This window comes from Pseudopipra pipra, chromosome W (genome assembly GCF_036250125.1).
Source record: "Pseudopipra pipra isolate bDixPip1 chromosome W, bDixPip1.hap1, whole genome shotgun sequence".
NCBI classification, from domain to species: Eukaryota; Metazoa; Chordata; class Aves; order Passeriformes; family Pipridae; genus Pseudopipra; species Pseudopipra pipra.
In genome coordinates this window covers 47490771-47518505 of record NC_087580.1, presented here as the reverse complement: position 1 = coordinate 47518505, position 27735 = coordinate 47490771, and the positions used below count along the sequence as shown (strand labels likewise).

The following is a 27735-nucleotide window of genomic DNA, read 5'->3' as shown; positions in this document are numbered from 1 at the left end:
AAACTACCACACACATACACCTTGTTCTTATAACAGTAACATATCTAAGGCTAATCTGTTTTGCAACATCATCTTAGTAGTTTGCTGGACTTGAGTGTTTAATTCTCCAAATGCATGCTGGGTCCAATTGCTTAAAACACTTAATTGCCAGGTAATATCTTCTAACAGAAATTGGTGTCTTTTTAAGATGACAAAGGGGGTAAAGAAATTTTCAAGAAAAAGGTATGCTTTGTCCAGTGGTATAATAATCTGGAAAATCAATTCCTTTAATTGCCCATTCTGGTCTTTGTGTTGCTTTTGAAGAGGTAATAACACTGCGATGGTGACATTCTTTAGACACTTTCGTGAAAGTAAAGACATGTCTGGGGCAAAGAGAGGGAATTCCAGGTCCACACCTAAGTCCAGCATGCTGCTCTAATGACAAATGTGAATAAAACTTTCCATCAGAGCATCCCCAAGCCATTCCCAGAGGGGCTATATATTTTGCTGTTTTACAGTCAGTATTGTCTGCATGATCAAGGGTGGTGATTTTTGGTTTAGTATTTATTGGAGTACCGTGGATTGGGTAGTGGGTATAGGGAACTCTGCAGTGATTAAGAAGATATTTGTACGTTGAGTTACAGGATTCATCCTGATTTCTCCAGCCTTTGGAGGGGTATCTCCAATAAGTACACATGTCCCTTATTAATGTTAGAATTCTAAGTGAAAACCACATTTCTGGAGAATCTCCAGGTCCTTCTTTAAGCAACTGAATAAAGGACTATCTTCTTGAGGCACGGTAAATTTGGGTTCTGTAAATTTGGATTCAAAAAATGCTTGTACAGACCATGCCCACATTAAGTTTTTCCAGTTAATTTGAGTTATATTTTTTATATTAGGAAGTTGTACACACCAGGAAGGACTAAAAACTGTGGCATATTTACTTTCGTATACATCTGGTGTGTATAATGGGTCAAAGAGTGGATCCCATGAGTAAATAAGGCAGGGTTTTCTAGCATTACATTACTCAAAGATTATCATTCCAGGTTTAAATTCACCTTTACTTGATCTAATAGATGGATGAGGGGCTTAGATTTGAGATAAGATGGTTATATTTACTTTTGGACGTATAGTTTTACATTTGCGATCTGACATCCAGTCATGAGTTATATTAGGAGATGGGTTATAAGTCTGGTAAAGGCCATGCACTATAGGAATACTTTTCCAGAGTATTTGGGCTCCATTGGTCTTGTTGGTCCACTGTTCAGGTAGGGGTAATGGGGCTGTCACACTAGACATGTTAAAAACAAAAGATAAATTCAATGATATCAGAAAAAATCACAATCCTTGTTCAGCAGACTCGGGTAATGTTACACATATACCTTGATCAGTCAGTATGATTCCATATTTTTGCAAACCCTTTGACTAGTTCCCAGGTGAGGTTCCTTTGATTTTCACTTTTGACACTCTGTTCTGCTGAGTACATGTACAAGGTAAATAACCATACAAACAAAACTAACAAATTGTAATTACAGTTACCAGTAAACTGAACCATAGTCCAAATCAGGTTTTTCATTCACAGTTCTAAATACTTTTCTCCATTGAACAGTTACCTGTAAAAGGAAAGGAAAAGGTCTGTCTGGCCCCTTTTAGGGACAATATTAAAATGTAGGAACAATACACCGAGAGCTTATTTTGTGTTCTTTGCCATAAGCGTCTTTTGCTTTCCAGGTGTATATGTTCAAGGGAGTGGTGAGTACCATTGGTACAGCTCCTACAGAAGGTAGTTCCACTAATACAGGCTGTCCAGGAAGGTGAGAGGGTTTTTGATTACCCTCAGGTTTTGATGTTGCTGGTATCAGAGAGGGAGGTTGTGGATAAAAAGCTGTGAGTCTGGGACAGCCATTTACTCCCCATCTGTCATTCACTACTTTTACAGCATCCCATAGTCGTTCAGTCCAAATGGATTTCTGAGGTTTTAGAAATCATTTAAGCAGGCCATTTGTTCTTTCCACTATGCCATTTGCTTGTGGATAATAGGGTGTGTGAAATATCCACTGGATTCCTTCTTCCTTGGCCCACTCCTGGACGATGGCAGTTGTGAAGTGTGACCCGTTGTCTGATTGGATAGATACAGGTTTTGGAAAAAAAGTGAACCACATTTTAAGAGCTTCTGGAGTGTTTGTACTGGTTGCCTGAGGGAAAGCTTCTGCTTGCACTAATCCTGACCTGACTTCCACTCCCACTAACACATACTGTTTTCCCTCAGACTTTCGAAAGGGTCCAATATAGTCTATCTGCCATGTCTCCCACAGCCCTTTTCTGTCTCTTATATGTAATGGGGGTTGTTCTAAAGAGTGACGCTCGAGTCGAGTTCTGCACTGTTCACATGAGGATATGCAGGTGCAGTACATCTGAGTTACTGGCCATCCCCTGCTTCCTGCTTCTCTGTATAGGTCTTGTGCCCCTGTGCACTGTCGCTTTAAGTGCAACCATTCTAACAATCTGTCCCAGTTCTCTGCAGGAGTTTTTACACTTAGAGGGGCTAATCTGGCCAGTTCATCTACTTTGTTGTTCCAGCGGCTAGCTGGAGTTTTGTTTTCCTGATGAGAGGCTACCCATCCGACTAAAAAATTCCCTTTCTTTGCTATAGCAAGAATTTCTTGTCATTTCTCTTTTTGCCAAACAGGGATTCTATTCACTTCCCAGTCATTTTTGTCCCAGAAGGGGAGCCACTCAGTACACCCTTTGAACACAGCAAAAGAATCAGTGTAAACATATACGGAGTCAGAGGTTTCAGCTTCATGGTTAAATACACTCCAAACTGCTACTAATTCTCCTACCTGTGCACTGCCTTCTCCTTCAGTTACTATTTTGTCTGCTGTAGGTACCTGTAAAGCTACAGCATGATATTTCCAAACTTTACCTTCCTGCTTGGCTGAGGCTTTTTTGTGTCTCTCTGGCAACTACATGGACAGCCTTCTTGGGTGACCCCTTCTTAACAGCTCTCTTCCCTCTCAGTTCAAGTACATGGACTTCCAGCTTAAAGGTCGATTCACCATCCCACTTCCTCATGTCTTCCCCCGGTCATGCAGAAAGAACCAGAGTTCTCCACATGATGTGCACTTGGGGCTTCCTTTCCCTCTGACTGGAGCAGAAGAGGACCAATCTTGGGCTGTCCCTGACAGCTGAGGTGCTGGCCCATGGGGATGTGGAAGTACCCAGAGTTTCTTCTACGTTGTGGAGCCAGGAGGACGTCACCTCTAGAATTGGTGTATCCATTTGCGGGTAATATATTGTTACCAGGCTGTTGGAATATGATGCAGGGGTGCTTTGAACCACCTTCCTCCAAGTGGCCATTGTGCAAGGGACATTCTCTGGATCTTTAGGGATGTTATCACTTCTTAGATTACTATAAATGATTTCCAGCACTGCTAATTCTCTCAAGGACTGGATACCTTTGTCTGCAGTGGTACACTTTCCTGGAGACTTCATAAGATCTTCCTTAAATGGATACCTTGCCCTCACGCTTGAGAGGAGCTGTCTCCAGAGACTGCAAATTGCTCCTTCTTTTCCAATTCCTCTTTCAGTTCCCCAACCTCTAGCAAGGGATCCCAGCTGTTTGGCTTCATGTCCTTCAGTTGCTATCAGCCCCATTATCCCAGCATCAAAGCAGCCAGGTAGGAATCCACTCACCTGACTGGCAGCTGTAATCTTTTCACAAGTCTCGAAGTTCTGATGAGGTCAGGGACCAGGTAACTTTGGTTTCCTGTTTGATTTGTGTCACTCCTTTCAATTTTTTTGTTGAAGGACCAGCTTATTTATCTGCCCCTCCCCTCCTGCTTCTCCTGCTTCTCCTCCTCCTTCCCTCCCTTCTTCCTCCTTCTTCTTCCTCCCCTTCATCTCTTACTAATCCATGATATGGACCTGTAGCTCGCATTACCCAATTTTTTCCTTTTCACTACTGGAGCGATTACTGTAGTTGTTGTGGTTTGAGTTCCTATCTCAACCATAGTGTCCTCCAATGCATTTTGGGTCCCTGCCTCCACTACAGTCCTCTGAGAGTACTGAACTGTGGCTCAATAGGCACAGGCCAGGCCCCAGTACAGGGTGAGAAGCTGCTGGTTTTGATTGGGGTAAGCAAGGCACCCTTCCATCAGGTGATGTATTAGTTTGCCAGGGTTGAATACCTGTTCAGGTGTAAAGTCCCAGGTAATGGGGGTGTCAACCGCCCTAGGAACCTGCCCAAATCCTTCCACACACCCTGCCACCCAGGATCTGAATGCCACAGGGCACATTTCAGTATATCTTCACCTAAAGTTTGTTTTCTCCTATACCAGGGTAACACCAGATTCCATGGACTCCATAGTGTGCCAACAGTATTAGTTAATATTATTAACAGTGTTAAACAGCTTACATGAGGATGAGCAAAGACCATGGGAGACTTCATTATAAAGCCATTCACATCAATCTCAGGCAGGGAGGGGAGGGTGTATTCCTCCATTGTCCTCAGAAGATTGCTCCCCCAGCATGACAAGACCATCACTGTAAGGGCAAAGCATGGAGCCATTGTTTATATTAGTACTTTCCCAAATTCATCAAAATAAAGAGATAAGCAGTGCAGCTGACAAACTGTGTCCTGCACAGGAGCTTCCTACTCAATAGCTATTATTACTATAGCCTGAAATATATATTTAACTGCCTTTGTCTCTCCCCATGTTTGGGCGCCAAAGAGACTGTGGTGGGTTGACCTTGTCTGGATGCCAGGTACCCACCAAGCCGCTCTATCACTCCCCTTCCCAGCCGGACAGGGGAGAGAGAATAAGATGGAAAACGACTCTTAGGTTGAGATAAGGCAGTTTACTAAAGCAAAAGTTAAAGTTTGTGCCCGCAAAAGCAAAGAGGAAAATAACAAGGTTTATTCTCTACCTCCCATTAGGCCATTTCCCAGGAAGCAGGGCTTTCAACACGCGTAGTGGTTTCTCAGCAGCCAGACATTGTAAACAGTGAATGCCCCCCCCTTTCTGCTCCTTTTTTTTTTGCTTTTATACCTGAGCTGACGTCATATGGTCTGGAATATCCCTTTGGTTAGTTTGGGTCAGCTGGCCTGGTTGTGTCCCCTCCCAGGATCTTGCCCTTGACTGGGGGGAGGGATGTTACAGTGCTGATGCAGTGTCAGCGCTGCCCAGCAGTTGCTAGAACACTGATGTGTTATCAACACCTTTCTAGCTACCAATGCAAAGCACAGCACTGTGAGGGCTACTATGGGGAAATGAACTCCAGCTCAGCCAGACCCGATACACATGTAAATGTTGAGTACTAATTGTGAGAAAAGTATAGGTGAGAAAAGTGTAGGTAAGAAAGCTACATTTGAGGTAGAACATGAACTGAATGACTCAATAAATTCAAAATTTTTAGTAAGTCAGTGGAAATGTTTCAGTCAGAAATTGTGCCAATGAAAATTATAAATAGAGTTTCATACTTGTGTCTTTGGAAGGTGCATCACTTAATCCCTCAGCAAATTTGAAGATGACACCAAGCCGAGTGGTACAGCTGATATGCTTGAGGAAAAGGATGGCATCCAGAGGGACCTTGACAGGCTTGAGGAGTGGGCAAATGTGAACCTCATGATGTTCAACAAGGCCAAGTGCAAGATCCTGCATGTGGATCAGGGAAATCCCAAGCACAAATACAGGTTGGGCGGATAATGGATTGAGAGCAACCCTAAGGAGAAAGATTTAGGGATGTTGGTTGATGAGAAGCTCAACATGACCTGTCAATGGGCACTTGCAGCCCAGAAAGCCAACCATATCCTGGGTTGCATCAAAAGAAATGTGACCAGCAGATTGAGGGAGGTGATTTTGCCCCTCTAATCCACTCTCGTGAGACCCTACCTGAACTACCATGTTCATCTCTGAGGCCCCCAACACAAGAAGGACATGGACTTGTTGGAACAAGCCCAGAGGAGGGCCACAAATCTGATCAGAGGGCTGGAGCCTTCCAGTATCTAAAGGGGGTCAACAAAAAAGCTAGAGAGGGACTTTTTACAAGGGTATGGAGTGACAGGTGTCATGGGGGAAAAAAGTTTTCCCCCTGAAGTTATAAAATGGTAACCCCCCAGGGGGTGGTTACCCTTGGGTTTGAGCCAATGAGCGCTTCTGCAAAATATAAACATATCACCCAGACTGGAAAAGAAAGGTAGTTGTAGTTGTTGTGAGGAGAGGTGGCCATGTTCTGAGGCCACGAGGAGAAGGGGCAGGAGCCCCGCTGGGGGGCTATGGCCCCCCCAGCCCCTGGCTGGGGGCCTAAAGGGACTTGGAACAGTGTTAGACTGGACTAAGTATCTGTAGCTGAGAAGCTGGGAGTTTTCCTCCACCATGAGCAGCAGCAGGAGCAGTGGCAGAACAGCACTGACTGAGAAGTGGCAGAGAGCCAAGAGATAAGGGAGAAGCAGCAGAAACGGCACGTAGCTAAGGAAGAGAGACACAGAGAAATGTCTGATGGAGACAGAGCAGGACTAAGCTCTACAGAGAGAGAGAGTTTGGGTAAGAACTGAAAGCCAAAACCCCCCAAACTCCTTTTGAGATCCCTCCTAAAGTGGAGGGGGTGGACTCCTACTGGATGGAAGTCCTAAAATGCAGCATACACTGCAGAGAGGAGCTGAGAAGCTCAAGGCATCCCGGAACTGGACCGGGATGGCCGAAGGAATGCGGAGGAGGGCTTTGTCCCCCCCGCTGCTGCCAAGCTAAGCTAGCAGCCTGAGATCAGAGCACAGAAGCTCTGTAAGGGAATTTGAATCCCCTGAAGATAGGGACCGTCATGAAGACCCCTGCACTTCGTGATATGACGTAGTGAAGTGACCCTTGTCCCGGTGAACACAGCCCATGGAAGATAAAGACCCTCGCCTGGAGTCGAAGGACCGAGAGGGGTTTGGAGATCCCCCCTCGTGTGTAATGAAAAGTGATCCAGCTACAGCTGCTGCATGGAAGAGAGAGATAGACTGCTACCCTGGAGAGACTGTTGCTCTGAGAGTGGAAAGGATCTCTTCCTTCTTCCCTCCTAGACTTTTATTTGGAGAGAGAAGAGATTTGATCGATTGTAAATACTGCTTTATCATAGAGGAGATAGTTAAGATTGTATATGATGTATTATACTATTTACTTGTACAGTCATTGTAATATAATCCTTTCCTCCATTTTGAGTCTCTTGTGTTGTCTGGAAAACCCATCTCACACTGGGCTGAGATGTGGGAGGGGGGCTTGGACTTGAGAATTGGATTTTGGGGCTCTCAAACCATTACACAGGACAAGGGGTAATGACTTTAAAATGGAAGTTAAAGAGGTTAGGTTTAGATTAGATATTAGGAAGAAGTTCTTTACTGTGAGAGTGGTGAGGCACTGGAACAGGTTCCCCAGAGAGATGGTGCAGGCCCATCCCTGGAAGTGTTCAAGGCCAGGCTGGGTGGGGATTTGAGCAACCTGGTCTAGTGGAAGGTGTCCCTGCCCATGGCAGGGGGTTGGAACAAAATCATCTTTTAGGTCCCTTCCAACCCAAACCATTTTGTGATTCTATGCTCCCCATGCTGTGTGAATGAGTATATATGCACTTCAGATTTTCCAGAATAGGTTTTGGAGATTTCTCCATAGTGATGACTTATAAGCACTGCCTTGCTTACATGCAGGATCTTTGGGCATGGCAATCTATAGTGATTTTTGGAAACTTTCAGTTAAAAGAAAATATCTAACTGGCAGAATCTTTTAATAATTTTTTTAGTCTTTTTTCTTGTTCTTTATTGCTTCTGATATATTGAAAGGCCACTGATGTATATATTTGTTTTTGGTCCATGTCTCAGTCTGATGAGACTGGAATGTTTGCTAAAGAGGATGAGTTATGAGATAGACCAAACTCCCCTCTCTCAGCAATTGTAAATTCAAAATTAAGGGGCTTTAATCGAGGAAGTGTGGAAAAAACAGAAGAAGTAACAACCTTTTATTAAAAGATATATGTATGTTGGCAAAATCAGTAACAGAACACAAAAAACTAGACAGTAGTCCTAGGAAAACAAAAAAAAAAAGTCTGAAGGAATACTTCTTTGTCCTGTAGCGCAGTCCTAATCATTGCCTGCAGGGGGCGCTGTGGGATCGCTGAAGCTGTAGGACCCGCAGTACCCTGTCGTGGTCAGCAGGGGGCACTGTTGGGCTCTGGCAGTCACTACGCGGGAAGAGGGGTCTGGAGGGAGCGGTCCCGGACCGCGGCAGGAAGCCGAGAAGGAAATGGGGGGTCCTTCCCTCAGCGGGGGAGAAAGGAAAGGAAGGCAGTACACTCCCACGGGACTCACCGCTGTCTCAAGTGATGGCGTCTCAAAACCTCCCCCTTCTCTCCTGCGGGCATGCAAACTCTCCGATGAGACACAGCAGATCCGGGGAGCGGGACAGTCAGGCAGGTCGAAGCCAGCAGGTTGAGAAGTCGAGCTGACCAGGATGAGCAGCCCAAAGAAAAACCAGACCTCCAGTCCCCCTCCCCAAGTGCCTGCGTGCAAGCAGACCCCCCGTCTCACTCCGAGAGCCAACAACGCAGTCTGCCCCTCTCCCCTCAGAACAGAGCCAGCCACTCCTCTCTCCCCAGCCTCTCTAAATGGCCCATCAGCGGGGCCGGGGTACATCCTTTGTAAAGCTAATGACCTCCCTTCCCCCCCCCCCCCCTTCCCCTCCGCTCACTCCGTTTTCCCTTGGAGTGGAGCAGGGGAAGAAAAATTCCCCTGAATTCCTAATCTATAACAGTCCATCTGTATTTTTTTCACATAATCTTTTTCCCCCACAATCTAGGTTTTTATTCTTTTTGTTTGAGTGTTATGTTGTATAAAGTATCTGCATTTAGCCTGTGGAGTTATCTTTATTCCTTTTGTGAGAAGAAATGTTCGTAATTAACCTGTCAAGTAAATAATTATTTGGTGTAATGCCTTAAGAAGAATGCGCATCAGCTCTATTGTTGAATTCTGGAACATGTGCCTGCTTTCTTGGATGTTTTTGTTATTACTCTTTTAATGTAAAAGGTAAAAAAACAGCTTTGCTTCTGATGACAGATTTATGTGATTGATGCAAGTCAGATTAGCTAAATCTTCATTGTTCAATGAAATTAATGTAGTTTGGCAGTATCTTGATTAGGAAGCAATAATTTCTTTTGAAAATAAACAATTGATCACTTTCAGCAGATAGGAATGATGTCCTTTGTCTTGCATGGTTTGATCTGTTGGTTCAAGGCCTAGTTAAATTCAAAAGTGAAGTGTGAGTGGGAGAGAGTATAGTAGCAGGAACAGATGTTTATGGTTGACTCCAAAGTCCTCATCCAATTGGATCTTTATTATCTTGGGTGGCATTTAAACAAACAAACAAAAAAAGAGACATTTTGCGTTCTGAAGTACGAACTGCAAAAGCAAGCTTTTATTCCAAGATGTATAGATTATAATCCATGTGCTCCCTTTTCCCCACTGCTTTGTCCCTGTAAGACAAAGCAAAATTTATTAGCATATTATATACCAGCTGCTGGAGTAAGACAGCAGTGGACACGAACATCAGTCTCATGAGTGAAATTGGAGTTTAATGAATCATAAAATCATAGAATATCCTGAGCTGGAAGGGACCCATGAGGATCATCAAGTCCAACTCCTGACTCCATCCAGGGCAACCTAAACCTAAACCTGAACTTCCCCCGATGCAGATTTAAGCCATTCCCTCATGTCCTATCACTGGACACCAGAGAGAAGAGATCAGCACCTCCCTCTCTGCTCCCCCTCATGAAGAAGTTGTAGACAGCACTCTCTTCTTAAAGCTGAACAAACCTACTATCCTCAGCTGCTCCTCATAAGTCACACCCTCTAGTCCTTTCACCATCTTTGTTGCGCTCCAGTGGACACATTCTAATATCCTTCTTATATTGTGGAGCCCAAAGCTGCACACAGTACCTTGAGACGAGGCCATACCAATGCTGAGCATAGTGGGACAATCACTTCTTTCAACACAGCAGCAGTACAACAAATTTGATATATGGGTTTGCAAAGTAACTTTTAACCTAGAATGAGCATTTGATATGGAGTATGCTATTTAATTTGAATTTGCATTTAGTTGTGATTAATGTTTATATACTCAAACACTTGAGGCAAAGTCTAAGTGGTTTTAGAGTTTAATTATTGATAGAAATTCACAGTAGCTTTTTTTTACCATGCATATGCAGCCTTATTTAGTGTATATCCTGTCACTGTAATAAGAGGGATGTTAATACATTATAAAGGGAATCTAGGTATGGAATTTATACTTTGCTTTTTATTTTTTGTTACTGTGGGATGATCATTGTTACTTGATGTGAAGGAGGTAGTGCCACATGACAGACTGACTGAGAAGATGGTTGGAGTGTGTTGTAGAAATACTTATTTCTTTAAAGAATTCTTGAACTAAACATTAAGTGTTGCCTCATGCCAGAATGATTATAATTCTTGAGAGCCTGAATCTGACAGCTTTATCCATGCTGGGGCCTAGCTTCTTGCCTGATGGTCCCATTAGCTCCAGGGGGGTTGCAAGTAGAATGAGGGCCCAAGTGATTGAAAAAGTATGTCCTAAGCCTGTTAAGACTTGAGAATGTCATCTCTCACACTGCTGACTGGCTACAGATCAGTCTTCCATTATGTGGCCTAAAAAGAGAGAGATTTACATGTATAGTTTCTATTCCCATAGCTGCAGAATCAAACTTTGACAGTAATTTAGATCACCAGTGCCAAGGTGACTAGAACTGAAGAAAATGTAACAAATTAGACCAGGTCTGTAGCTTGGCCTTAGCATAGCAATAAAGTTAATACATTGTAAGGGATGGAAACAATATATTGGTGTTCTTGTCCTCCTCATCTGGATATGGTCTTGATCCAGATAATGGGCTGCATTTTTTGAATCCCCTCCCACATTCCTTTTCTAGAGAGACTATAGGGGAGGTTATATAAAGTATATATGTACTCTAGCTGAATGCTTTTTTGTAAGTGGAAGATAATTTCTCATTCTTATGTAATTTTGTCTGTCAAGGCAAGTTGACTTCCTCTAGAGCCTGTCTTCTTTGCAGTCTCTGACTTTTCCTTTTTTTTTTTAAATCCATGTTTTAATATGGAGCATACCTGCTCAGCTAATGAAGGTTTAGAAAAAGATGTTGAGTATTAATTATTCCCTGCAGCACACCATGTTATGCAGGTACTGAACCACTAGGGTAAATTGTTTCTAGATGGTCCTTTCTGCTACACTTCGTTGCACTCAGGACTGCACCTCTTTGTGTGAATTTATTATTTTTTTCCTTTATATAAGGCTGAAAGAAGTACTCATGATCACTTACTCTTTTCCTCTTCCCTTTTTTTAACTGAAGAAAAGCATCTCCCTTCTACCTTTGCCAAATTATTTAGAAGAGTGTAAATTGAAGACATTTGTCGTGAAATGTGCTATTGGAGCAGACTGTTTATACAAGTGAAAGAAATGGTAACATAAGAGTATTTGGTCTGGTAGGCAAGGAAAGGATTTTTTGTTGTTTTTTTTACATATGGAATATTGATTCTAATATAAAAAACCATGTCGTTTAAAAGGCTCCAATTTGCACATCAGTATTTTAGTGCAGTAGGGACAATGGCATATATTTGATAGGGAATATGTTTTTTGTTGCATTTTTACTAAAATAAATTTGGTATTAGATTTAGAGCTATGCTGTAATTGGTTTGAGGTAGAATATTCCATGCACATGATAAAGATTTTTTGACCAGTGAGTGCTCATCATGTGAATCCAGAATAAGCTGTTAATGTTTATCCATCAGTTGGTGGACGAGTGAGTCGAGAATTAAATTATACACGGCAGAAGATTGGCGAAGAGGCCATGTTTAACCCTCAGCTCATGATTCAGACTCCACATGAAGATGGTGCCAATATACTAACAATAGAAGCACTCAGACAGCACCTTGACTCTGCACTTCAGGCCAGCAGAGTAGATGTTTATATGTACAACAGGTAAGAAGAAAATCAAAACTTTTCTTGATCATCTGTAACAGAAAGTGGACAAATATTTCCCTGCATATACTTTTAATGGATAGCACTTCCATTAGAACTGTTTTGATTTGAATGTCACTAGTTACTGATGCTTCAAATTGTGTCATGATAGCAGTGACCAGTTGACATTTTAACAAATAAAATGGTGTAAGAGGTATTGCATGAGATGCTGAAAATGTACCCTTATGAGCAGAGCTACAGTGTCCAGTATTTTTCTTGGTAAAGAAGGGGTAACTGTGCTCTTAAAAATGGGACTTTATTGATGGGATTTCTAACAATTAAAAGCCTTCCAGTAATTCGGGCTTAAAGGGAAAATGAAAATGGAAGAGAAATGCCAGTGGGTGGAATTGCTGGGCTATTTAATAACATAGTAATATTAACATTATAATAATCTAATGATTTCTTTTCTCCTACATGCATGAGTCAGAGCTAGTCTGAGCCTGAAGCTGACTTCTCTCTCGTGTTGCCAAGTGCTATCTTAATTCACAAGTGGGCATACCTACATTGAATAAAATTTGTCTTTTCTCAGTGATTCACTACTTGAGGCCACCATGTCTATATAAATAATAATTTTAATGTATATTACTGTAGTGAGTTGGCTGGATGCCAGGTGCCCACCAAGTTGCTCTATCACTCTCCCTTCCAACTAGACAGGGGAGAGAAAAGAAGATGGAAAATGACTTGTAGGTTGAGATAAGGCAGTTTACTAAAGCAAAGCGAAAGTTTGTGCACACACAAGTGAAGAAGAAAATAACAAGGTTTATTCTCTACTTCCCATTAGCAAGCAGTGTTTGGCTACTTCCTGGGAAGCAGGGCTTCAGCACATGGAGCGGTTGCTCCAGAAGGCAAACATTGCAAACAACAAATGTCCCCCCCTTTCTCCTCCTTTCCTTAGCTTTTATATCTGAGCTGATGTCACATGGTATGGAATATCCCTTTGGGTCATCTGGCCTGGTTGTGTCCCCTCCCAGGATCTTGCCCTTGCTGGAGAGGAGGAAGGAATGTTGAGAGACAGCGCTGATGCTGTGCCAGCACTGCTCAGCAGTAGCCAAAACACTGATGTGTTCTCACCACCTTTCTAGCTACCAATGCAGAGCACAGCTCTGTGAGGGATGCTATGGGGAAATGAACTCCATCTCAGCCACACCCAATAGTTACATTTTAAAAATAACTTTTCAGTAATTGTTAAAGAAAAAAAACTTGTTCTTTATATTTATTACAGAAAATGGAAATTGGAACACTTATGTTATAAATCAGGAGAACTCATCACAGAAGCAGGGTACATGGACCAGGTAGGCATAACAGGCATTTGATTATAAACAATTTATATTTTCATGATTCAGCTGGTGTTGTTTAGATTATATTGTAGTCTAATTGTGTTTTTTTCCCTTTTTTGACTTTGACAAATCATAGAATATCTTTATCCTTGTTTAATCATCACTCCTTTGGACTGCTTCTGGGAGGGAGCAAAGCTACAGTCAGGAACTGCCTATCTATTGTAAGCATGCTGTTTTTATAACTTTCCAGTTAATAGTTTTAATAGTAAAATGATGCATAATTTTGAGATGTATCCCAGTGCTTATTCAGATTCTGGTTTAACCAAAAAATAATAAATAAAAATAATAAAAAAAAATTGTTGTGTCTTTGCAGAAAATGTGCACGGATTTTTTTTAATTGAGCAAAGATTTTTCTGTTTCTAAAAGATTATTTGTATGCATCAACTTAAGTCCTGTGTCATTACTTTTCTCGTTCTGCTAGCATGCAAAAGAAAATATAAAGTCTGAATTCAAGTTTTTTTAATTGTATGTTTTTTGGGAAATAAACTTTTTCCTTTCTTTCTTTTTTTTTCCTCCACCCCCAAACTAAAAAAAATATTGGCTGGGAATTAATATTTTTCTAAGAAAATGTAGTTCTCTTAGGTAAATATTGAAGCCTTCCTAAGGAATAAAACTCAAATCGTTTGCTTATGAGATCATTAAAGAAGTAAAATATATCTTTTATGGGTGGTTTCTTATCAAGTGTGATACTGTATGTCCTGGATTGTTCAGAGAGTTAATTGTTAATATGTGCAGGCATTTATTTACAAAAGACTTAACATTTGAGTTATGGTTTCTGACCTGGTTTGCATGTCTCTGTGAAAGCAATTTGCAATGTTTAGTGTACAGTTTTAGACTGGGAAATAAGGGGGGGTTGCATTTTCTGGTTGGGAGATTTCAAATAAAGAATTAAGCCTGTTTAAGCAAATACAGTGTGGTTTGAATCACAGAATAAGGCAACCAAAAGCCTTTGTAGTCTGTTAACATCACAAATTCAAAAGTGGAGGGTGGGAGATGTGACACTGATGACAGCCATGGTAGCAGGAAAGCTTGATGGTTGATAGTCAAGCAGCCAGGGCATTTGCAGGAGCACAGAATTGTTATAGATAAACAAAGACCAGCTATATTGATTGATTACATTTGCAAGATGATTATTAGATCAGCAAAAAGTAATCTGATACTATGTGAAAGGATTTCTTTTTTTAGCTTCCTCCCTTCTTCCCCTCTCCAAATTCTTTGAAGCAGCAGTTGGCTGCTTTTTTGTTATTTAGGTGCTTGATGGTTTGTTTTACTTGGTTTGTAAATGAAATTATTTTTAACATGTGAATATTCCCTTTCGTACAGTAAATTGGTATGTAAGTACTGATATTTTTGTTAAAATCACCACAGGGCCTACAAGAAAAGTATGCATAAACAAATATAATTAAAACATGCATTTCATTTTATGAAACAACCTTACCAGAAAAGGTTATAGCTTGTAACAGAAAACAACTTCAACATTTGCAAAAATACAAATTAAAAAATTATGTTTCAGTACTTATTTTGTCTTTTTTTGTCATTCTCCCCTGATTTCTTTAACAGAGGGAAACCTCCTTTTCAGTGGATCAACTTTGACCCCTTAGAATTCTTAGAAAAGTTAAAAAAAATAAATTACCAAGTAGAGAGCTGGGAAGAAATGCTGAAAAAAGCAGAGGTTGGTCATGGTTATATGGATCGACCTTGTCTGAATCCTGCTGATCCCGATTGTCCAATCACAGCTCCCAACAAAAATTCCACCAAAGTAAGTTTGCTTACCTGTGTGTCAATCTTTTCAAGGGAGGCTCTGTATGTGTGGTGAGAGAAAAGGGTATCATTCCCTTCCAAGTAATATATATTTTTTGTTCTTCAGTGATTTCATTATTTGGTTCCTATTAGATAATTAGCCCAGGGTAACTAACTTTCCCTCATCCTGTGATGCAATATTAATCACACATATTTAGAGTGAAATTACAGTTCTCAGCTACTGGATAGGTGTGGCAATGTGTTGACATATAATTTCAGCAAGCAATGTGCCTCAGGCAGACACAGTTACTCCTGGAATATGGCTACTGCTGTACACTGACACTGTGCAGCAAGGCCTTCCTTCAAGTAGGGCCAGTTTTGTTGAACCAACTTGATATATCCCTTTCTCAGTCACTTTGGCTTTGGAGAAGTTGCTATGTGGTGAACAAGTATCAGGCTAGTTTGTCTACTCCCATTTGTTGAACACATTTCTCTTTGTAGACTTCCTAGATGATCTTCCATATCTGTTATTTCAGTAAACTAGGTGTTGACTTAGGATTTGTCTGAAGTTATGCAACTGATGAATTGCTTCTTTAAAACTTTTTTCTAGCCTCTTGATGTGGCTCTTGTTTTGAGTGGTGGATGCTATGGACTGTCGAGAAAATACATGCATTGGCAGGAGGAATTGATTATAGGTGGTACAGTCAAGAATAGTTCTGGTAAGCTTGTCAGGTAAGCAAACAAATGTTTACATAAGAATTTTTAATTTTTCTTTGTTAGAATTTGGGTTTTTTTGGCAGGGGGCCATATCATGCAAAATCAACTGTCTTTCACAATCTGTGAATGATGTGTATTGTAACCTAAAGAGATAGCAGAGAAAAAAACTCTAGGCCAATTTAGTGTATAAGATAAAAAGAGTGGGTCCTTTAATCAGGCCTACAGGCCCAGGGGAATGCACATGACACGTGCACCCAGACAGTGGCTCTATGATTTTATAATAAGGTCCATCCAATCCCAGAACTATCCACCCCCCGGTTCTGCCCGGTTCTGCCCAGTTCTGCCCCTCGACACGCTCCTTCGGGAATTGGGTCTGGGGTCTTTGGGACCCCTTCCTCATCTTAATCTTCTTCACAGCACGTACAGTCCTTGGAGCCCCTCCAAAGTTCTGGTAATGTGCCCACTTATTTGTCTTTTATCAAAAATCAAAAATCTCCATTGAACTGTTTGTTTAAGGTCAATATAGAGAAAAGTATATTCTTTATGTCACTGGATCTTGAATACGTTTTCTGACAGACAAAATAAAACCCTTTCTTTTAGACTTCTTGAAGAAGTCATGGAACACTGGACTTCAGGGGGAAACCCCTTGAAATATAACTGTGTTAAAAAATGCACATATAAAAACATTATTTAGATGTATACACTGAATCCAAATTTATATTAAACTAAAAGAAGTATAATTCTTACATATTTAATACAGATAATTTTTACTAGAATTTTTTATATGGATTTTGATGGTTTTTACATTGACACTAAATATTGAAAGTGGAAAAGTGCACAGAGATGTCTTCTAACAAATAGCCAAAGACTTTATTCTTGGTGAAAAATGAAATAGTTCTTTAAGCTTCTAAAATTGTTGGATACAGTTACATACTGTGTAAATTTACAATGGATAATTATTGCCTTTTGTGTATTCTTTACTGCTTGTCAGCTGTCAGGAGTTTAGTCTGGCATTTCTCTCCAAGGTATGAAAAAGACCAAGGTCTTCAAATGACAAATTGCCAACAGCATTTGCAAGATCTCATAGGAATAACTGTTTCTGTGTCCTTCTCATAGCAATCTGTCGGTCATGGTCTTTATAACTGATTTGTAGGATTACATTCTTTGCTCCTGAAAGTGATCCTATTGAAAATAATGGCAAAATACTCACTAACTTCAGTGAAATATAGACTTAGCATCAGTACTGTATAGACCAGTACAGCTTCACCAGATACATGGTAGAATAATTATACTCTGTTCAATTTTAATATCAACGTGGCTTATAAAATCCAGAACTTGTGCAAACCTGTTAGGCCCTCATTTGAGCCTTTATGCAGTGAAAAAACATTTCCTGAAAATGCTTATTTTAATGCCTCTTTTTCTTCTCTCCCTGTTACAGTGCCCAGGCTTTGCAAACCATGTTTCAGTTAATGACTCCTAAGCAAATGTATGAACACTTCAAGGGGTATGAATATGTTTCACATATCAACTGGAGTGAGGATAAGGCAGCAGCAATTCTGGAAGCCTGGCAGCGGATGTATGTTGAGGTAAAACTGACAATAACCTAGATGTCTTGCTATATAGCTTTACTAAGGTCCACTGCCTTTAGTTGTGGCTTTTTATAGTATTTTCTCAAGAAGATGCTTAAACTAGAATTGAGTGTTGTATCCTGGTTTTAAAGTTATCCTTATGCTGTAACAAACAATTTTAAAATTACCTTGGTGCCCGGCAAATTTCTGGAGCAGATCATCTTGAGTGCAATCACATGGCACATACAGGACAGCTGGGGGATCAGACCCAGACAACATGGATTTAGGAGGGGCAGGTCCTGCCTGACCAACCTGATCTCCTTTTATGACCAGGTGACCCGCCTGGTGGATGTAGTCTATCTGGACTTCAGCAAAGCCTTTGACACTGTCTCCCATAGCATACTCCTGGAAAAGCTGGCAGCCCATGGCTTGGACAGGTTCACTCTCCACTGGGTTAAGAACTGGCTGGATGGCTGGGCCCAGAGAGTGGTGGGGAATGGTGTTGCATCCAGTTGGTGACTAGTCCCTAATGGTGTCCCCCAGGGATCAGCGTTGGGCCCAGCCCTGTTTAATATCTTTAATGATGATCTGGATGAGGGGATTGAGTTTACCATTAGCAAATTTGCAGATGACACCAAGTTGGGGGGGAGTGTTCATCTGCTGGAGGGTAGGAGGGCTCTGCAGAGGGACCTGGACAGGCTGGATAGATGGGCCGAATCCAACAGGATGAGGTTCAACAAGGCCAAGTGCTGGATCCTCCACTTTGGCCACAACAACCCCATGGAGCACTACAGGTTGGGGACAGGGTGGCTGGAGAGCGGGCAGGCAGAAAGGGACCTGGAGGTACTGATTGACAGCAGGCTGAACATGAGCCAGCAGTGTGCCCAGGTGGCCAAGAAGGCAATAGCATCCTGACCTGTATCAGGAATAGCGTGATCAGCAGGAGCAGGGCAGTGATTCTTCCCCTGTACTCGGCCCTGGTTAGGCCGCACCTCGAGTCCTGCGTCCAGTTCTGGGTCCCTCAGTTTAGGAAGGATGTCGAGGTGCTGGAGCAGGTCCAGAGAAGGGCAATGAGGCTGGAGAAGGGACTGGAACACAAGTCCTATGAGGAGCGGCTAAGGGAGCTGGGATTGTTTAGCCTGGAGAAGAGGAGGCTCAGGGGAGACCTTATCACTCTCTACAACTACCTGAAAGGAGGTTCTAGCCAGGTGGGCATTGGTCTCTTCTCCCAGGCAACTAGCAGTAGGACAAGAGGGCACAGTCTTAAGCTGCGCCAAGAAAGAAGTTCTTTACTGAGAGAGTGATTGGGCACTGGAATGAGCTGCCCAGGGAGGTGGTGGAGTCATCATCCCTGGAGGTATTTAAGATGAGACTGAATGTGGCACTTACAGCCATGGTCTAGTTGACAAGGTTGTGTTAGGTCAAGGGTTGGACTCGATGATCTCAGAGGTCTTTTCCAACCTAGTTGATTCTGTGAAAAGGCTGATTTTTTTTTTTTAATTAAGAAACCACTTGCTTAATCACATATGAGAAGCCATGAAGGTTTTACTGTTTGCTGGACCTTGGATTAAAGGCAAAACTCATACAACAGCAAATCAATGGCAGAGTTAGAGAAAGTAGAAACCTCCTTTACATTTCAAGAGTTAAATGTTTTGAATGAGCTGTGAATGCAGTGGCCTTTCCTGAAGATGTAAATTCTTGTTTGATAATCGGTAGCTTGCAGGAAATAATTACCAAAAATATTTATTTCATGTAGCCTCAGTGAAATCTCTGTTATAGGGTGTGCGCTTTAATAGGAACATTAAGGCAAAAGTAGTTGATTTCAGATATTTGCTGTAGAAGATGATAATGGGCTTTTTTCTTAGGCACACTAATTTTTTTTTTTCTGTAGGTTGTTCATCAAAGTGTTGCACACAATTCAACTCAGAAGGTGCTTTCCTTTACTACAACTACCCTGGATGACATTCTAAAGTCATTTTCTGATGTCAGTGTTATCAGAGTAGCTAGTGGCTACTTACTAATGGTAAGAAATTAAATTCTATTTGTTTAATTGACTCCAGTAGTATAGCAGGGTTCAAATGGCTGCCTTCTTGTTACCAGTCAACAGTCCAGAACATTTTCAGAATACTTAAAATAAAATCATAGAATCATAGAATCATAGAATCATAGAATCATAGAATCATAGAATCATAGAATCAGTCGGGTTGGAAAGGACCTCCAAGATCATCAAGTCCAACCCTTGATCCACTACCACCACGGTTACTAGGCCATGGCACTAAGTGCCACATCCAGTCTCATCTTAAAAACCTCCAGGGACGGAGAATCAACCACTTCCCTGGGCAGCCCATTCCAATGTCTGATCACTCTCTCTGTAAAAAATTTCTTCCTAATATCTAACCTAAACCTCCCCTGGCAGAGCTTAAGACCATGCCCTCTTGTCCTACTGCTGGTTGCCTGGGAGAAGAGACCGATGCCCACCTGGTTACAACCTCCTTTCAGGTAGTTGTAGAGAGTGATGAGGTCTCCCCTGAGAAAAATTGCAGTTTGTAAACATTTGCCTCAGGGTTGTCACCTATTCTTCTATGTAACATCTCTGATATGTCTGTTCTGTTTAAAAACACTTGTAAGCTATGCGTACTGTTGGGGGGAGATGGCGAATAGAGAAGGATCCATTTTAATCCAATCCTTGCTTTACTTTCAGCTTGCCTATGCCTGTTTAACAATGCTACGATGGGACTGTGCAAAGTCTCAAGGTGCTGTGGGGCTGGCAGGAATCTTCTTGGTTGCTCTCTCAGTGGCTGCAGGACTGGGTCTGTGCTCATTGATTGGAATTTCCTTTAATGCTGCCACAACTCAGGTATTAAGGAGCCAAAAGTCTGCTGCTAAATTACAAGAACTTTGTTAGTAAATAAACATATCTGAATCAATCTTTGAGGAAAAACATAAGCCGAGAAAGTATTTTGATTTTTTGATTTTTACTTGCTTCTTTCTCCTATCCAGTAGCTTGTGCTGTGAGAAATTAAGAGAACGTGCTGCCAGATAATTTTAAGACAAAGGCAGATATCCTGCAGTTTGTTTAATTATGTAGATTCTAGAATATTTGTTTTTCTGTGTCTCAATGAGTGCAAGCATCCAGTTGTACACAAGAAGCTGCAAGTTTTGCCCTTACATCCAAATATATAGGGATGTTCAACTCCTGAAAATATTTTGAAAATAACGTGAAATATTATCTGTTATTCTTTGACTACCAAAAGCTTGAATTACTTTTAGTGAGGTTTTATACCTGTAAATGGTATACTGCAAGTTCCTCATCAGTCTTTCAGAATGAAAGTTAATAGCTGTATTGCATCACATTGATTTTCATTTTAACCTTGGATTTCTCTTCAGAGTGTAGTGTAAAGTTTATTTTCATTAGTCATCTAACGACTATCTGCATGGTAAATCATAAGAATAATATAAAAATGCTATTGTTTTCTTTGCTTGTTTTGTTTCTTCCCCAAGGTTTTGCCTTTTCTTGCTCTTGGAGTTGGTGTAGATGATATATTCCTTCTGGTACACGCATTTAGTGAAACAGGGCAGAATAAGAGAATTCCATTTGAGGTAATGACAAAATGGGGTGTTTGGGGAAAATAAAAGAATAAAGTAAAAGAAAAAGCCTTGTAGAGGAAAATATACCTAGAATTAGTTAGTAATGATTTTTTAAAAAAGCTTTTGTTCTAGAGATCTTTGTCCTAGGGCCTGGTTTTCTTTCCTTTTATTTATAATTAACCATGACATTCACATATTCACATTTTGAAATCTAAGATCCTCCTCACTTTTATAATCTTTTCCTTTTATTGACCTTTTTATTCTCGGTCCAGAGTTTCATATCCAAAGTACAAATCATTTAAAAGCAATATATATTTGTCAGTTTGTTTTTGTACAAGCAATGTCTTCCATGTGCTCTTTCCAGTTGGTTTGGCATGCAGGCAATACAAACTCATTGTGCTATAACCTTCATATGCTTCAAAATAACCTACTGCATCGGGAAAGGGTGCTGTGTTTGATCCTCTGTTTTTTGTGTGGTTCCTGGGATTTCTGTTTGTTGGGGTTTTTTTCTCACATGCTTCTTCAAGACATTGTGCATCTACACTGTTAATGTATGCTTATTTTGTCTGAAAAATGTTAAGAACACCAAGTGACTGCACTGATACAAAACACATCCTACTTAACTGATGTATTTGATATAATATCAGTATCCATTTATCTTTGACTTTTGAAGCCAGTGTCATCTTTGATAATGTTTGCTACCCTCAAAAATGTAAGCACTTCATACATCATCTGCTTTTTTCCTGGACAGTGTACTTAGTATGTTGTTTACTCTTACAAACTCTCAAATGCATACTTTCATTCAGAAATTCCTTGTAATACTTGTCACTGTAAGCATGTTATATCTGTAGGATGATCTCTTCATTTGAAGAACATCACCTTATTCATTTTACTTTGTTTTTCAGGACAGAACGGGTGAATGTTTGAAGCGAACAGGAGCAAGTGTAGCCCTTACATCTATCAGCAATGTTACTGCTTTTTTTATTGCTGCCTTAATCCCTATTCCTGCTTTACGAGCATTTTCACTCCAAGTAAGTTTTTATGTTGTTTTGTTAGCTCTTGTAGATAGTGTCATTGTGGAAATGAATGATAATGTTAAAGACCATGTTCAGTGCTTCTGCAGTTCACTCAACCAATACAGGATTACTGTTTACTATAGTTTACCATAGTTCTTGGTGGTAGCCAACTGCTTTCTCCTCTTGATTCTGCTCCTTCCATTTCTCATACCTTGAGTCTCATATCCTGTTCATGAGTGAAAGAATATCCTGCCCCATCCCAACTAAGTTGAGTGCAAAAACCAAGCAGAAACAAGTCTCCAGCAAGATTTGAATTCTTAAGGCAGTCTAGATCAGTACACTATACTCTAGTTTACACCATCACATTCCTAAGTAGGAATTTAATCCTTTCATTGAGGTTTGTCGAATTTGCTGCTATTACAAACCATAACCAAAGTGCATTTGCCACATTAATAATTACTGCAGCAGTTTGTACTGACTTGTTCCCAATGTAATTTTAGCAAAATGTTGGAGAAAAATTCAAGAATTTTCTGTGATTTTTCTGCGCTGAAGCATGTATTTCCTGACACAGCTGGTAAGTGAGCCTACCAGGGGAGGTGCCCCACTGGACCTGCTGTTTACAAACAGAGAAGGGCTGGTGGGAGATGTGGTAGTTGGAGGCTGTCTTGGGCACAACGACCATGAAATGATAGAGTTTTTGATTCTTAGTGAAGTAAGGAAGAGGGCAAGCAAAACTGCTACCCGGGATTTCTGGAGGGCAGACTTTGGCCTGTTCAGGACACTGTTTTGTAGAGTCCCTTGGGAAACAGCCCTTAAAAAGAAAGGGGTCCAGGAAAGCTGGACATACTTAAAGAAGGAAATCTTAAAGGCACTGGAGCAGGCCTTCCCCATGTGCCAAAAGACGAGCCAGTGGGGAAGACCAGCCTGGTTGAACAGGGAGCTTTTGTTGGAACTCAGGGGAAAAGAAGAGAGTTTATGCCTTTGGAAGAAGGGGAAGGTAACTCAGGAAGGGTACAAGGATGTCATTAGGTCAGGCGCAGAGGGGGCGTTACCAGGAAATGCAAGGACGATTTAAATGAGGCAAGACCAAAACCAACAGTCAGTTGGCAAGGTGGCAGCAGCGGCGAGTGAGGTAAGTCCGGTGGACAGGATTAGATCAAGCTGTACAGGGGCGTTCCCAAGCTCAGGGATACCCAAGCAGCAGCCCCGAGCCTCGTCAGGACCTGGAAGCCCCATCAGGCACGGAGGGTGTGTTGCTGGGAACAGTGAGAGCAATTTAAACATCTCTAAAGGAGCACGAGCGATCTGGAGCATGGCACAGCAATTTGCACAGGCAGGGTGAGCAGGAAGGGCTCCTCTCCGACCATCAGGGAGCAGCCAATAGAGGCAGCAAACAGACTCAGTACCTGGTGGAGAAGAGCACAATAAGATCCTTTCAGTCCCAGCCTTATTAGTGTACTAGTGTAAGCTTCTTCAGTTATGGTATTGACACACCATAGAGCTCAATCCTCTGTAGCTGCAGGAGTCACTGAACCAGCTGTGTCAGAGGCCTCCAGACAGACAGACCTGATGATGGTAGATATAGCTCTACAGATCACAGGTTCCCAGGAGTGCCCAATGCCTCTCTGTGAGGCTGGGGCAGACAAACAGTTATTTTGCAGGTGTGCCATGGTTGAAGAGCTGTGTTGCCAGGTGAGGGAGCTACAGGAGGAAGTGAATAGGTTGCATAGTATTCGAGCAAAAGAGCAAGAGATTGACCGGCTATTTACAGAGATGCTACAGTCTCAAGACTCTCAGGAGTCTTGAACCTCCACTGCTGTGGAGAAGCAGATGGACTCAGAACCCTGCAATAGTCAAGGATCTGTTGAAGATGAAGGCTGGAAGCAGGTCACTGTGAGGTGAAGATTCCTCCTCCTTCTGAAAGTTTAACAAGTAGGACTGGCAACTTCTACAACAGGTATGAGGCTCTGGAACTAGAAGACCAGAATACTGATGAGGTGGGTGAAGGTCCTTCTGGGACAGAGGGGCCTCCTAAAGCAACACCACCTGTACCCCGCATCACAATCTCCTCTGTTAAGAGGAAAAGAAGGGTAGTTTTAATAGGAGACTCCCTTCTAAGGGGAACAGAGGGCCCAATATGCAGACCCAACCCAACTCACAGGGAAGTCTGCTGTCTCCCAGGGGCTTGGATAAATGACATTACTGGAAAACTCTCCAGTCTAGTAAGGCCCTCTGATTACTATCCGTTATTGGTTGTTCAAGCCAGCAGCAACAAAATAACAAGAAGTCCAAGGGCATCAAAAGAGACTTCAGGTTGAAGGATCAGGAGCACAGGTAGTGATTTCTTTGATTCTTCCAGTAACAAGTAATAATATTAATAGGAATAGGCAGATCCATCAGATCAACACATGGCTCCGAGGCTGGTGTAAGTGGAAAAATTTGGGATTTTTTGACCATGGGATGATCTACTCAACACCTGGTCTGCTGACACCTGATGGGATGCGCCTTTCTCAGAAGGGAAAAAGAGTTCTAGCACAGGAGCTGGCAGGGCTTGTTGACAGAGCTTCAAACTAGCTTGGAAGGGGAAAAAGGACAAAACCAGGCTTGTCAGTGATGAGCGATGGGACAGTGTGCCAAAACTTGAGGAAATGAGTATTAATGGAATCCCTCAATCTGTTTCATGAGGTGTTGGCCACAAAGTACCACACCTGAAACATTTCTGCACTAATGCATGCAGCATGAGGAACAAACAAGAAGAGCTGGAAGCTTTGGCCTAGTCCCACAGGTTTGACATCACTGGCATAAGTGAAATCTGGTGGGATGAGTCCTGTGACTGGAGTGCCATGTTGGTTGATTACAGGCTCTTTAGGAGGGATAGACAGGGCAGAAGAGGCAGAGGGGTGGTGCTGTATGTGATGGAGGGGCTGGAATGTATGGAGCTTACAGTTAGCAATGGCACAGTTGAGAGCCTCTGGGTAAGAATCAAGGGACAAACAAATAATGTGAATGTCATCGTGGGAGTCTACTACCGACCACCTAGCCAGGATGATAATGCCAATGAATTATTCTTTGAGGAACTAAGAGGCATCTACAAATCAACTTCCCTTATCCTTTTGGGGGACTTTAACTTGCTGGATGTTAACTGGGAACACCACACACCTGGCACAAACAGGTCCAGAAGATTCCTAAAACACCAGAATGAGAACTTCATGATACAAGTACTAAGAGAACCAACTAAGAGAGATGCCCTACTTGATTTGTTGCTTTTTAACAGAGAGGGTCTTGTGAGTGAAGTGAAGATTGGTGGCCGCCTTGGCCACAGCAACCATGAAGCAATCGAGCTCAAATTCTCTGTTGACAGGAGGAAAAGTGCCAGCAAGACTTCAACTCTGGACATGAGGAGAGCAGACTTCAGGCTGCTCAGGGAATTAGTAAGTAAAGTCCCCTGGGAAAATACTTTTTCAGGTGCTGGGTTTCATCAGTGCGGGTCACTTTTTAAGCACTACCTTCTAAGGGCACAGGAACAGGCAATTCCCAAATGTCAGAAGTCCAGCAGGTGAGGCAGAAGGCCAGCTTGGCTGAGCAGGGATCTTCTTTTGGAAATAAGGCAAAGAAAGGTGTATGTTCAGTGGAAGCAAGGTCAGCTGACATGGGAGGAATACAGTGATGCTGATTGCTACTGAGGGAGAAAATTTGTGCAGCCAAAGCTCAATTGGAGTCGAAGCTGAGCAGTACTGTAAGGGACAATAAAAAGAGGGTTTTTTCAATATGTTAATAGCAAAAGGCAGTGCAGAAACAACATAGGCCTGTTACAGGATGAGGATAGTCACCTCACGAACAGGGACAGAGTCAAGGCAGGGATGTTTAATGCTTTCTTTCCCTCTGTCTTCAACCCTGATGACAGGCTAAGGGGGTCCCAGTGGCTGAGCTGGAGGCCCATGACTGTGAGAATGATCAAGTTCTAGTTGACCCTGATGTTGTGAGGGATCTGCTGCTCCAGCTGGATCCCTATAAGTCTATGGGGCCTAATGGGATTCATCCAAGAATCCTCAAGGAGCTGGCTGATGTCATCACAGAACCTGTCTCAATGATTTTTGAGCGGGCTTGGGAATCTGGAGAGGTCCCAGCTGACTGGAAGCTGGTGAATGTTGTCCTGATTTTCAAGAAGGGGAAGAAGGAGGACCCTGGAAACTACAGGCCTGTCAGTCTCCCTTCAGTGCCTAGTAAAATCATGGAAAAGATTCTTCTGGGAGTTATTGAAAAATACCTGAAGGGCAACATAATCATCAGTCACAGCCAGCACAGCTTCATGAGGGGAAATCCTGCTTGTTGAACCTGATTTCCATCTATGACAGGGTAACCCACCTGGTTGATCAAGGGAAGCCAGTTGATGTAATCTTTTTGGACTTCAGCAAAACCTTTGATACCATCTCTCAAAGGACCCTTTTGGACAAAATGTCCAGCACACAGTTGGATAACCATGGTATGCGATGGGTGAGCAACTGGCTCATGGGTCAGGCTCAAAGAGTTATAGTGAATGAGGCAACATCAGACTGGTGACGTCACTAGTGGGGTTCCGCAGGGCCCCGTCCTCCGCCCAGTTGTCTTCAACATCTTCATAAACAACTTGGACGCAGGACTCGAAGGTAGTATACTAAGTAAGTTTGCTGCTGACACTAATGTGGGAGGAGCTGTTGACTCCCTTGAGGGCAGAGAGGCCCTGCAGAGAAACCTCGACAAATTAGAAGGCGGGGCAATCACCAACCATATGAAGTTTAACAAGGGGAAGTTCTGGATTCTGCACCTAGGATGGAACAACCCTGGTTGTGTGTATAGACTGGGGAATGAGAGGCTGGAGAGTAGCACTGTGGAAAGGGACCTGGGGGTCCTGGTCGATGGCAAGTTGAATATGAGTCATCAGTGTGCCCTGGCAGCCAGGAGGGCCAACTGTGTCTTGAGGTGCATTAAGCACAGCATCAGCAGATGGTCAAGGGAGGTCATTGTCCTGCTCTGCTCTGCACTGGGATGGCCTCACCTTAAGTACCGTGTGCAGTTTTGGGCACTACAATATTAAAAAGACATTAAGCTATTAGAGAGCATCCAGAGGAGGACCACGAGAATGGTGAAGGGTCTGGAGGGGAAACCTTATGAGGAGCAGCTGAGGTCACTTGGTCTATCTAGCCCGGAGGAGAGGAGACTGAGGGGAGACCTTATTGCAATCTTCAACATCATCATGAGGGGGGAAGCGGAGGGCCTAGTATCGATCTCTTTACTCTCATGACCAGTGACAGGACTTGAGGAAATGTCATGAAGCTGAGTCGGGGGTGGTTTAGGTTAGATATTAGGAAAAAGGTCTTCACCTAGAGGGTGATTGAGCACTGGAACAGGCTCTCCAGGGAAGTGGTCACAGCACCAAGCCTGTCTGAGTTCAAGAAGCCTTTTGACAACGCTCTCAGGCACATGGTGTGAATCTTGGGGTGTCCTGCATAGGGCCAGGAGTTGGACTTGATGATCCTGATGGATCCCTTCCAACTCAGCATATTCTATGATTCTATGATATGATTCTATGTAGAGAGAAAATTTGAAAGGGGAAAGCTCATCTAGAACTCAATCTGGCCACTGTTGTGAAAGATAATAAAAAGTGTTTTTATAAATACATTAGCAACAAAAAGAGGGCAATTTAAGCATGCCTGCATCAATCTATTAAATGGTAAAGTGTTCATGA

General features: G+C 42.2%; 1 protein-coding gene across 1 annotated transcript in view; it reads left to right on the top strand.

The window, feature by feature from the left end:
* LOC135404406 (protein patched homolog 1-like) overlaps positions 1–27735 on the top strand; it is a 127252-nt gene that overhangs the window by 29047 nt on the left and 70470 nt on the right. The window contains 10 exon segments of the mRNA XM_064639126.1: positions 11816–12005; positions 13267–13333; positions 13448–13542; positions 14942–15140; positions 15732–15853; positions 17277–17424; positions 19298–19429; positions 20108–20263; positions 20908–21006; positions 21900–22025. Of these exon segments, the coding sequence (XP_064495196.1) occupies positions 11816–12005; positions 13267–13333; positions 13448–13542; positions 14942–15140; positions 15732–15853; positions 17277–17424; positions 19298–19429; positions 20108–20263; positions 20908–21006; positions 21900–22025 (1334 nt within the window).